Source organism: Polyodon spathula, unplaced genomic scaffold (genome assembly GCF_017654505.1).
Source record: "Polyodon spathula isolate WHYD16114869_AA unplaced genomic scaffold, ASM1765450v1 scaffolds_626, whole genome shotgun sequence".
Classification (NCBI taxonomy): Eukaryota; Metazoa; Chordata; class Actinopteri; order Acipenseriformes; family Polyodontidae; genus Polyodon; species Polyodon spathula.
This window is the reverse complement of record NW_024472115.1, coordinates 14,712-24,992: the sequence shown is the minus strand read 5'-3', so window position 1 is coordinate 24,992 and position 10,281 is coordinate 14,712. Positions and strand designations below refer to the sequence as shown.

The 10,281-nt window shown below is 37.8% G+C and overlaps 2 protein-coding genes across 3 annotated transcripts; both read left to right on the top strand.

Moving 5' to 3' along the window:
• Positions 1-475: 475 nt before the first annotated feature.
• LOC121308275 (myomesin-3-like) lies at positions 476-5,898 on the top strand. Its single transcript, XM_041240563.1, has 10 exons — positions 476-579; positions 673-783; positions 1,395-1,482; positions 2,927-2,965; positions 3,276-3,381; positions 3,805-3,968; positions 4,355-4,391; positions 4,705-4,727; positions 4,850-4,905; positions 5,040-5,898. Exons 2-10 carry the CDS (start codon positions 682-684, stop codon positions 5,304-5,306), a joined length of 882 nt encoding a protein of 293 aa, XP_041096497.1. The 5' UTR covers positions 476-579; positions 673-681; the 3' UTR covers positions 5,307-5,898.
• Positions 5,899-7,145: 1,247 nt separating this feature from the next.
• Positions 7,146-9,021, top strand: LOC121308276 (fatty acid-binding protein 10-A, liver basic-like). Of its 2 annotated transcripts, none has more exons than XM_041240564.1 (4): positions 7,146-7,279; positions 7,496-7,668; positions 8,345-8,434; positions 8,865-9,021. In XM_041240564.1, the coding sequence occupies exons 1-4, from the start codon at positions 7,213-7,215 to the stop codon at positions 8,913-8,915; spliced, it is 381 nt and encodes a 126-aa protein (XP_041096498.1). In that variant the 5' UTR covers positions 7,146-7,212; the 3' UTR covers positions 8,916-9,021. The 2 variants fall into 2 exon arrangements, with proteins under 2 accessions (XP_041096498.1, XP_041096500.1); XM_041240566.1 differs by having other exon boundaries at positions 7,189-7,279; positions 7,558-7,668.
• Positions 9,022-10,281: the final 1,260 nt, after the last annotated feature.

The following is a 10,281-nucleotide window of genomic DNA, read 5'->3' as shown; positions in this document are numbered from 1 at the left end:
TATTAGCAAGGTGATTTAATATTTTATTACTTGTATCAGTGTAAGTCAGGTTTTTTTCTTTACACTATAATCCCTGCTCTTACACATCACAGGGAGTCCCCTGTGGAATTTCCAAAGCATTTCTTAATTAGAAATGAGACGTTGTTGAAAGTCTGTAAGTCTGCTAAATAAACAAATAATAATACCCTTTTATCACAGGATGAATGGAAGAGAGATTATATTTGTCCTGTAATATACAGTATAATACATACATATGAATGGGTCCTATTCACAAAGCTCTTACTCACTCACTCTTCATTATAAGACTGTTTGATTAATGTGGTTTGCTATTCACGCAACCTTTCTGGTCTATTTATAGAAGGTTTTGAATTGATTCTTTTGTTACTAACACCAACACAACTACCCTAGGATAACTAATGCCTTAGTTTCAGTGGCTTCTACTGAAGCAGAAATGCCAGTGTAGAGTGGTGTTATCTTTCCCTTGTGTTATCAATGTGTTTCTTTGTTTAAGGCCCACATTTCCTGGAGTTTTTGACATGGAAAGTTACTGAGGATTGTGAACTTCATTTCTCATGCAAGGTACGTTATTACTTTGGTGTTATTTTCAGTGTTCAATATTGAACGTTTCCAGCCAGAGGTTAATGAATTCTCCCTCTGTGTATTTGCACCCAGGTCACCAATATGAAGAAGGAAACCAGTCTGAAATGGTTCAAAGATGGAGTGGAGGTTACAGGCGTTGAGTACAACCCACAGACAGGAATCAGCACGTTAGTGGTAACCCAGGTAACAAACCTTTCTACAGTTCAAGCGATGAAGAACAGCACACCAACAATGACATAGAACACGATCTAAAGAAGAGATTTGTAAATGCAATAGACTATAGAATACATGTAAATGATGACGGTATATTGATTAGATATGTGGCCTCTTGACCGTTGGGTTTGGAGGGATGACACAGACCCACACAGATATAAGGCTAAAGGAAGCTGTAAAGGGGGGGGGGGGGTGTTGATGATAGCATGAACGCTTTGGCTAATTAGTGGGAATTTATTCCTAAAAAGAAGTGACATAGCATTGGGGAAGCGACATAGCATTGCGGAAGTGACATAGCATTGGGGAAGTGACATAACATTGGGGATGTCTTGTCTCCTGAACTACACTTAACAAGCACTATTGGATAAAGAAGTCAACAACAAACCACTCAAATGTAGGGGGATTGATTATTTTATAGTATTTATAGTAAGATTAGTGCAAAGATCAGCAAATGGAACAGTACTGGACTGAATCTGAATGCTGTTATCACCTGAAATGATAACGAAACACCAGCGCCATGCACGTTCAGTGAGGATACACACAGCACATAACATGCAATTTATCACTCTGTCTCTCGGCAGGTAACAAAGAAAGAAGAGGGCATTTACAAAGTAGTGTTGTGTGATGAAAGAGGAGAAGATACCAGTGTCATTGAGTTAGTGGATGAAGGTAAGAGAACAGGTGTTACGGTGTGTACACATTACCGCATTAGTGGTATTTAGGGTTATAGAGGCCAACTCAGAGAAGTCGGGCCTGGTCAGTATGTGAATAGGTGATCTCCAAGGAGAATACAGTGTGGAGTGGCATTGGTGTCTCAATAGGGGGCGCTCTTCCTATAAGGCCAAAACTCAGCCATGCTGTTAGGGGTGCTGTGCTTAAGACAGACTAGTATCAGATGGCACATTAAACCAGGGTCCTATGTGCCCTGTCTTTAAAGAGAATTAGGGGGGTCACCCTTATTAAAGGTCACCATAGTAAAATCTTAGCAAAGTGTACTGAAACTGCATGCTTTTCATGGGCTTATCATATGTTGGCAAGTCCATGCCCTGCCCATGCCGTGCCCTTCTTTGACTGGAAGTTTCACTGAATAGCATCATTGCACAAGGAAATTTCATTGGTCATGAAGCTGTATTTTTGTCTTGACTAAATCCACACCTTAGCAGAGCATAGTGATAGTGGTTTACTTTGTGATAATTGGGAGAAAACACATGGGGAACAAAACTACACTGGTAAGAAAGTGATAGGGAAACAGACAGCATTCCCTTTGTGCCAACAAGTTGAACAAAGACAGACTGGTCCCTGTCATGTGTGGCATGCTAGCAGAAACGAGGCAATTGAATCTGGAAAACACTTTGGGGAAAATGAAATGGATGTAAAAGGAAGCAGTCAGCTTGTGTTTTTCAAGAAGTCCTTCAAGGGCTGTGCTGTGCGTCAATGAGCCAGAACTGCTGGCATGGATCTGAACTGCAAATCCAGGTTTCACTGTATTTTATGTGTTTAATCATATCTAATGCACGGTAGGACAGGGATCTGAAACACCACGGTAGTTTCTAATGTAATGTAAATGCCTTTGTTATAGGTCCCTCACAATGGTATGGTGTTTGCAGTCATTCAGAATGGTTCTAGATTCTGTTGCCCCAGTGTTGAATAGTTTCTGTAAATCTGCCTTTGAATCTGTTTGGAGAATCATAAGGGATTCCCTCATTCCATTCAAGTCATGTGACCATTGAACTCTGCAGCCCCAGCTATTCCTCATGTACAGTAGGTACGGCTGACAGAGTTAAAAGGTTTCATTGCCACATGATTTAAATGAGGAAGTTATGATTCTCCAGACAAGCTTAGAGCCATGTGCCTAAACTGGAGCAAAAGAACCTCTCAGAATGATTTCAAATGCCATAAAATAGTAAGAGAAAAAAAAAAAAAAAAAAAAAAACATTTCAATGATATTTTAAGCTTCTTGCTCTCAAATATAATTCAGGCACCCTCATACTGAACAGTCCTCTTGTGAAAGGAGAATTGGTCGTCTTGTTCTAATACCCTCTCTGGAGCTTTATCTAATCTTATACATCATTACACATTATCTTTGGATCATTCTGGCTTTTTTTAATCACAGATTATGAAAAAGTTCTTAGGGACCTTTCAAGAGCATGTGGTAAGTTGTTATTATTATTATTATTATTATTATTATTATTATTATTATTATTATTATATTATATATATATATATATATATATATATATATATATATATATATATATATATATATATATATATATATATATATATATATATATATATATACACACACACACAGTACAATGCAAAGATTTATATAGCATATTTATATAGAAACCATGGGGATTCAAAATTGATTATATGTAAATAAGGAGGTCTGTCTCTGAAAGCTGCATTGTGACCCAATACCTGCTGTCACACTCATTCATGATTACTCATACCCTCAGCTCTGTCTGCAAGCCCTTTGAAAATCCAGTGCACCGTGCTAGGGTTCAAGCTGTACTGCTCGTTGAAATACTATTTGGATTACATGAAAACCAGCTGGCATTTCAAGTAAGTTCTACAAATGTTGTGGAAGATCAACTGTGGATTATTTCTGACACCCGTCCGCATGTTATCCTAATTCCTTACATGGTAGATTGTGTTTGTTTTCTAAATGTCTCCTTTCAAGCCTGACATCTTAGCAGAATACATTAAAAAATATATATTCTTTATTCCAACTGAATAAACCTCTCCAGCATGTGAGTGGTTTGGTAAAGCTGCATTTTGAAAATGAACTCTTTGAATGAGGGGTTGTGGGGTTCAGTTAAACCCTCAGTGAAATTGTGAATCCCATAGTTAATAAAGCCAGTTTCTAATCACAACCGAATCCCGGTTATCGGGCATTACCCTGTGGTAGTGGACCAGGACTCGTGGTTTGGGGTATCCTGTATTAGGATTTTAAGTTAGAAATATTGAACCTTATCTTATATTAAGAGAGAAGAGGATTGATGGGGAAGAGAGAACAAAGATTGGGAGCAGCATACAAAAGGTGTGGATCGAGATCTTTAGCCCCACTGAGGCTAACAAGGGCAAATACACTCTGGAGATGTTTGATGGCAGAGAGACGCACAAACGAACCCTTGACTTGTCTGGACAAGGTATTAATCAAAGGCTTGATTTTGTGCTTGGTTGTTTTGAACTCTAAAGCTAAGGCCCAAGCATTGGCCAGACCTCCAAGCCAGGGTAGCAGCAATGCTGTAACACAAAATATTATCCCCAGCCAGTTTGCGACTTGGTCTCATTTTTTTTCTACGGTATTGTTATCTACAGAGCTGCAGCAATAGGATATAGTTAAATACGTGTTTCACAGATTTGACAATGGTACTGTATATAGTCTGAATCGTAGCATTTTGTGTAAGTTTCATGTTTTGTGATGTGCACAAGTTTTGGGGGCTACAAGAATTCAGCAGCTCCTAAAAAACTTATAAAAAGTGAGCCACAACAGTCACTATTTTTTTGTTTGTTTGTTTGTTCATATCTGTAGCTTTTGATGATGCCCTAATTGAATATCAGAGACTCAGGTAAGCTTTGTGTGTTTTATAAAAGAGACACATTTAATGCAACCTTCACTGTAGTTTACTGTTGCAAAGCAAAGTGTAGTAAAGTAAAGTAATGCATGATAATAACAGATGGTAAAGCATTGTAAAAAAGACAAGCAAATGCATAGTATGAACTGTAACTGATATTTGGACTGTAGCGTTCCTGATAATGCAAGAAACACGTCACTAACCTTATTTTTTTCATGCTGTAATAACACATATCCTCAAATGTTATTTTATGCCAACATGTTAATAAAACCAGAAATTGATGTTGTCTGTGGTTTCTATTTCATAGGCAAGCAGATATCGCTGATAAAAGTGAGTCGTGATTTTAATATCTTCTCATGTTTTTTTTTTTTTAATTTTTTTATTTTTATAATTGCTGTCTTGTTTACTACTGTGTTTTGTTTCAAACTACAATTGTTGTGTTTTTATTTCAGATCGTGCAAGGGTGACTAAGGGTTTGCCCGATGTGGTGGCTATTATGGAAGATAAGGTATTTTATGTTGTTCATTTTATATTTTATATGTGTATGCATTAAACTGTTATATAACTTTTAAAAACTATTATTTAAATAACTCAAAGTTCATTATATCAAGTGATATTTCTATTTCTGTCCAATTGGAACAGTCCCTGTGTCTCACCTGCTTCACCTCTGGAGATCCCTCCCCGGAGGTGTTTTGGCTGAAGAATGACAGGGAAATCGTCACGGGAGGCCAGTACAATATCACAAAGGACAATGTTGGCAGCACCATCACCATCAACGCAGTGACCACAGAAGACTCTGGCAAATACAGCGTCTTCGCCCGAAACAAACACGGCTCTGAAACCGTGTCGGTCACTGTCAGTGTGTACAGGCATGGGGAGACACCCAAAGAAGGAGAAGTACTTCTATAGACAAAATAAATAAAAAAATGGAACTCAAGCAGGCTGATGTTATGACCAGCAGCATTGTTACTTACACTAAAGCAGCGGATTGCGGTGCTGGACAAAACTAATTATTAATATAACCACCCATTTCACTAAACTTAGTCAACAAAAAATGCACAAAAGCCAGATCTAAATAATGATCTCCATTTGATCTTACCAGTTAAAGCTAGAGCCATGAGCAGCTATAAGGAATGCATTGTTTAAAAGTGTCAGTCTGTGTAGTTTTTTTTTTTTTTTAATATTAAGAACAGATTACTGGTAGTTGACGTTTGCATGCATTTGTGTTCAGAATTCAATTAGTAACTATATTGTCGATTGTTAAACTGAAAAGGCCTTGCTGTCACAGCTGTATTGCACTCAATCTGAATTTGGAAATCTTGCAGTCTGTCTTTTCATCAATGTAATCTATGCATTGTTCCCTCTGTTAAAGCCTGTTAACGTTGTTGTGAACCTAAGACTGGATCAATTGCTGTCGACCTTGCTTACTGCTGTTTATTTGGTCATCATGCAGAAGCCATTGTTATACACATACAAATAAAGCTGGTGTCTTTCAAATCAACTGGTTCCGTTTTTGTATACCAAAATATACTTTTTATATTTCTTCTTCAAAAGGTTTTTCTCTTGAACTAGAAAAAATCACACGAAATTTCTATGAAGCTGGAATAAAAGTCATGACCTCCTTAAATGTGTCTAAAGTAAGTTCATCCTTTGGTTAAAGCAAACAATCTGCAGACCAGATTCACCTCGATGTCATTTACCCCACCACTGCTCAAACAGTGGAGTAATGCTATCGATTCTTCTCTTGTCATTCTGAAGTTCAGTATTCAAACTACATTGCAGTTCAGTCTCACCTTTTTTATATTCAATACTATGCTAAACCAGCAGAGGAATAACACTTTTTAAAATGTAATGCATTGCTATCCATTTGTAAAGTCAACATTATACAGAAACATCTGCCACATGTAGCATATTTGTTTAGTGGGCTTGGGTGACATTATATATATATATATATATATATATATATATATATATATATATATATATATATATATATATATATATATATATCTCCAAGCTGCATCTCCTTTTGCAAGTCAGTTTTAGTCACGATAGACTGACAGTAGGTGCTTGGTTGGCAGAGGCTTCCCTATCCAAGACTGAACTGATTGTCTCCCAAGAACAACCTCCAAAGTGGGGACTCCACTGTGTCACTGTGTGGGCAATATTGGAAGAGAGGCTTCACTTCACTGAGGTGATAATATTATTAAGGTACGTATCCCTTGACAACAAACAAGTCACTGCTTGCTTTTGGGGTTAAATCTCTACTTGGCTGGCTGTCCATAGAGGCTCTCCACACTGCAGACATTCTGAAAAGAGCTTAGAAGTGTACAAAGTTATGAGGATGTTAACAATGAAAATAAAAAAAAATACAGGTACGTTATTCAAACATTTGTAACAGCACATGGGGACGTGTAAAACTATATTTGTCGGAACCCCGCTACTTACTCTTTGAGAGGAATAGATTGATTTATATGGTTTCTGACTGCTTACACTTTCAAAACCCAATCTAGATAGGGCTAATGTGACTGAACTTCAGGTTATTTAAATAAGTCACGATGAAGTATATATATATATATATATATATATATATATATATATATATATATAAATATATATATATACACACACACACACATACAGTATATTGATTGACTCTACCACAGTTAATGATTAAGCTGAAGGGTGACCTTCTTGCCCTGCTGGTATAAATATTACTGTGAAATCCCTCATGCACTCACAGTGCCTTGCAGATAACAGCTGCCATAACCAGCTACCTACTGGAGAGTGACTGACTAACTGGCTGCCTGTGACAATGGCTTTCAATGGAACATGGCAAGTTTACCTTCAGGAGAACATTGAGCAATTCCTGCAAGCCATCTGTAAGTCATTTGTCTATAAGTTAATATGTATGGTTCATCCTGTTAATTATGGTATAGAAGATAATCTGCTGGTTAGAACTTCGGTTTGAATACACAGAAGGCTAGACGAAGAAAATGATGATAATATTGTATTGCTGCATTGGGTTTTTGACTGTAAAATGTAAGATATTGCTAAACAGCACTAAAAAAAAAAAAAAAAATCATCTGTTTTTCTAGCCCTGTCGGAAGATATTATTAAGATTGCAAAAGATGTGAAACCAATCATTGAAATCCAACAGAACGGCAACGACTTTGTCATCACAACAAAAACACCCAAGCAGTCACTCACAAACTCCTTCACTATTGGAAAGGAAGCTGACATTACCACCATGGGAGGAAAGAAGCTCAAGGTATGGCTTTCTCCAGCACAGTACAGTACGCCAAGGCCCCTATTGAGACAACAGCCTTGAAGTGCAAGCAATATGCTTTTTTAACCAAACTCATTAAAACATATTTGTTTCAACAGTGTTATCATCAGATATTGTTAAAGTCTCTAATTTAAACTGCATAATCACTTTATATGGGCCTGCTTCTAACAGCAGGTTATGCATCCATGTGCCCTGGTCTCAGCCTTTACACAAAGTGACATAGACATCTTCTTGAGGAGCTGTTATCCATGCAGTCATTAATATCTCATGCAATTGGTGCACACAGGTAGGGGGAGAGGATAAATCGACTGTCATCGTTGAGGTCCGGGGATTGTGGTGGCCATGGAAAATGCTAAGAATCTCTGTCATGCTCCGAAAACCACATAATTCTGGCACAGAGGCATAATCGTCTTGAAAGTCGCCTTAAGAATTGTTGGGCGGTCTTCATCCGCAACGATGCTTAAGTAAACTATTAAGCTTTCATTCAGCCTTCCAGAGTGATCGAGACCAAGGTATACCTGGAGAACATGCCCCACACCAGAGAACATGCCCCACACCAGGGGGTGCCAAATCCCCCTGGGTACACAGGTCCAAATAAAGTGGTCATGCAGTGTACACCCCAGGTGGCAGGGTGCCTAATCCATGCTTGTCTTTACAGTGCACTGTCAATTTGGATGGGGGGAAGCTTGTGTGCAAAACAGAGACGTTCTCTCACACCCAGGAGATCCAGGACGGCGAGATGGTTGAGGTTGGTACCATTAAACAGTGGAGATGAAATCCAGCTTTTTGAAGAGTTGCTGTAACTTTACCAGCTCTGTTGACAAAGCATGGCCAAACCACACCTGCTTTAGGGTTCTACTGACATATGGAACCTTGCCCTGGACCCTCCTTCCAGCAATGCAGACCAATCACCATTAGCTATGCATGTGACACACTATAAAGGGATTATTAGAGAAGGCTTTTTTTTCTGTGAGAGATTATAAAGAAAGCATTAGTCACAAAACCTCAAAAAAAAAAAAAAACCGTAGAGGCTAGATTAATTCAAAACTATAATATATTGCAACCACACAAAATAAGCAAGACATTCAACAAGTGTATTTTTGTGTTGACCTGAGAGTGTCATATTTTTAATACAAGGTCGTTTTCTTGTTTTTTTTTTTTTTGTTTGTTTGTTTCAGAAAATAACAATTGGCTCTGCTACCCTCACCAGAAAGAGCCGAAAGGTTTGACACCATCACAACAGACCTCCCGTACTGAAGGAATGGACAACTTCGTAATCTAATAGATCAACCTGTAAAAACTCAAAATAAAACATATTGATGTTCATACAGTGAAGCGATGTGTTTGAGATTATTAATACAGGAAAAAAAAAGAGCACACCACCTTCCCCCACTGAACACGCTGCAGACAGTGTCAATAAGCAGGGAACTGCTACAGTATGCTGCAGGAAGACTGCTTCAAAGAATTACTAATAGGTACATGATCGAAGAACAACATCACCTATTTATGCAAGCTACTCTCGCTATTTGATGCAAGCTGAATATGCAGCATAAAGCAGGGGTTCCCAATTGGTTCAGAAGCCAAAATTAATGTCAAAATGACCTGGAAGATGAACACAAAATAAATGATTGACAGTCCATTTCAGTTACTTTTTAATAGTACCAATTAAAATAAAAAATAAAAAATCCACTTATAAGTTTGAGTGCAATTTTGACTGTTGCACGTACCGCTGTGCAGAATCTTGGATTTTAAAAAATATTTTCTTCACTATGAAATCTCTGAAGATGCAACCCAGTAGAGCTCCTCCCACTTCTCCCAGATTATCCATACCAATTAGGGGCCTGTGTTTTCTTGGCTGGGCAGTTTCCCATTTTAGCCTTCTTTTTTTCTTTTAACAATTTTCCTCTATAAGGATCGCGATGTGTAGTACAGAAAACACTGGGGTGACTCTGACCAATAAAGAAGGGGAGGTGTGCTTTATATTGCTGAACGCACAGTATTGTTAAAAAAAAAAAACACCCTTATTTTTCAATCTCTGCTGAAATCAAGTGAACTAATGACCAAAAAGAGATGGTAACTGGAACATACGCGTTGATCTCCCACTGCAAAACCAGCTGTCATTAAAAATCCCAGCTCAGTAATTAAGCTAGCACTGTACCGTATACATCGTTTTTTTTTTTGTTTGTTTGTCTGAAACTGGGAAGAAACAGCATCAATTAACATTCTGAAAAAACAAACAAACAAACGAGTAAACGTTTTAAAAAGTCCCACACATTACATACCCCCTCCCCTAAAAACAAATGCATTTGATCGTGTATATTGACTCATTTCTCTGTGCAAATATACGGTATTCAAATTCAAGACTTTTAAGTGTGCTGTTTATTTTATTATTTTTGCTCCTTTTTAAAAAAAAAAAAAAAAATTTGGTTTAACATCTCTATATCACTGCAACGTTACTTTTTTTTTTTTCTTGCCACGCACACAACTTCTGAGAAACTGCACTTGCAAGTTGCATTGCTAAATTTGGGCACTCGCCTGCAGTAAACGTCACGTGTCTCGCCTTCCATTTTCAGCCCAGATCAGCTCCTCCGAGCA

What these genes read in the sequence shown, in the direction of transcription:
- LOC121308275 (XM_041240563.1), top strand. Translation starts at nt 682, where the DNA reads ATGAAGAAGGAAACCAGTCTGAAATGGTTCAAAGATGGAGTGGAGGTT. An exon ending in GCACGTTAGTGGTAACCCAG is followed by an intron (nt 784 to 1,394) that starts GTAACAAACCTT and finishes GTCTCTCGGCAG; the next exon opens with GTAACAAAGAAAGAAGAGGG. An exon ending in GGACCTTTCAAGAGCATGTG is followed by an intron (nt 2,966 to 3,275) that starts GTAAGTTGTTAT and finishes TCATACCCTCAG; the next exon opens with CTCTGTCTGCAAGCCCTTTG.
- LOC121308276 (XM_041240564.1), top strand. Translation starts at nt 7,213, where the DNA reads ATGGCTTTCAATGGAACATGGCAAGTTTACCTTCAGGAGAACATTGAG. An exon ending in GCAATTCCTGCAAGCCATCT is followed by an intron (nt 7,280 to 7,495) that starts GTAAGTCATTTG and finishes CTGTTTTTCTAG; the next exon opens with CCCTGTCGGAAGATATTATT. An exon ending in AGGACGGCGAGATGGTTGAG is followed by an intron (nt 8,435 to 8,864) that starts GTTGGTACCATT and finishes TGTTTGTTTCAG; the next exon opens with AAAATAACAATTGGCTCTGC.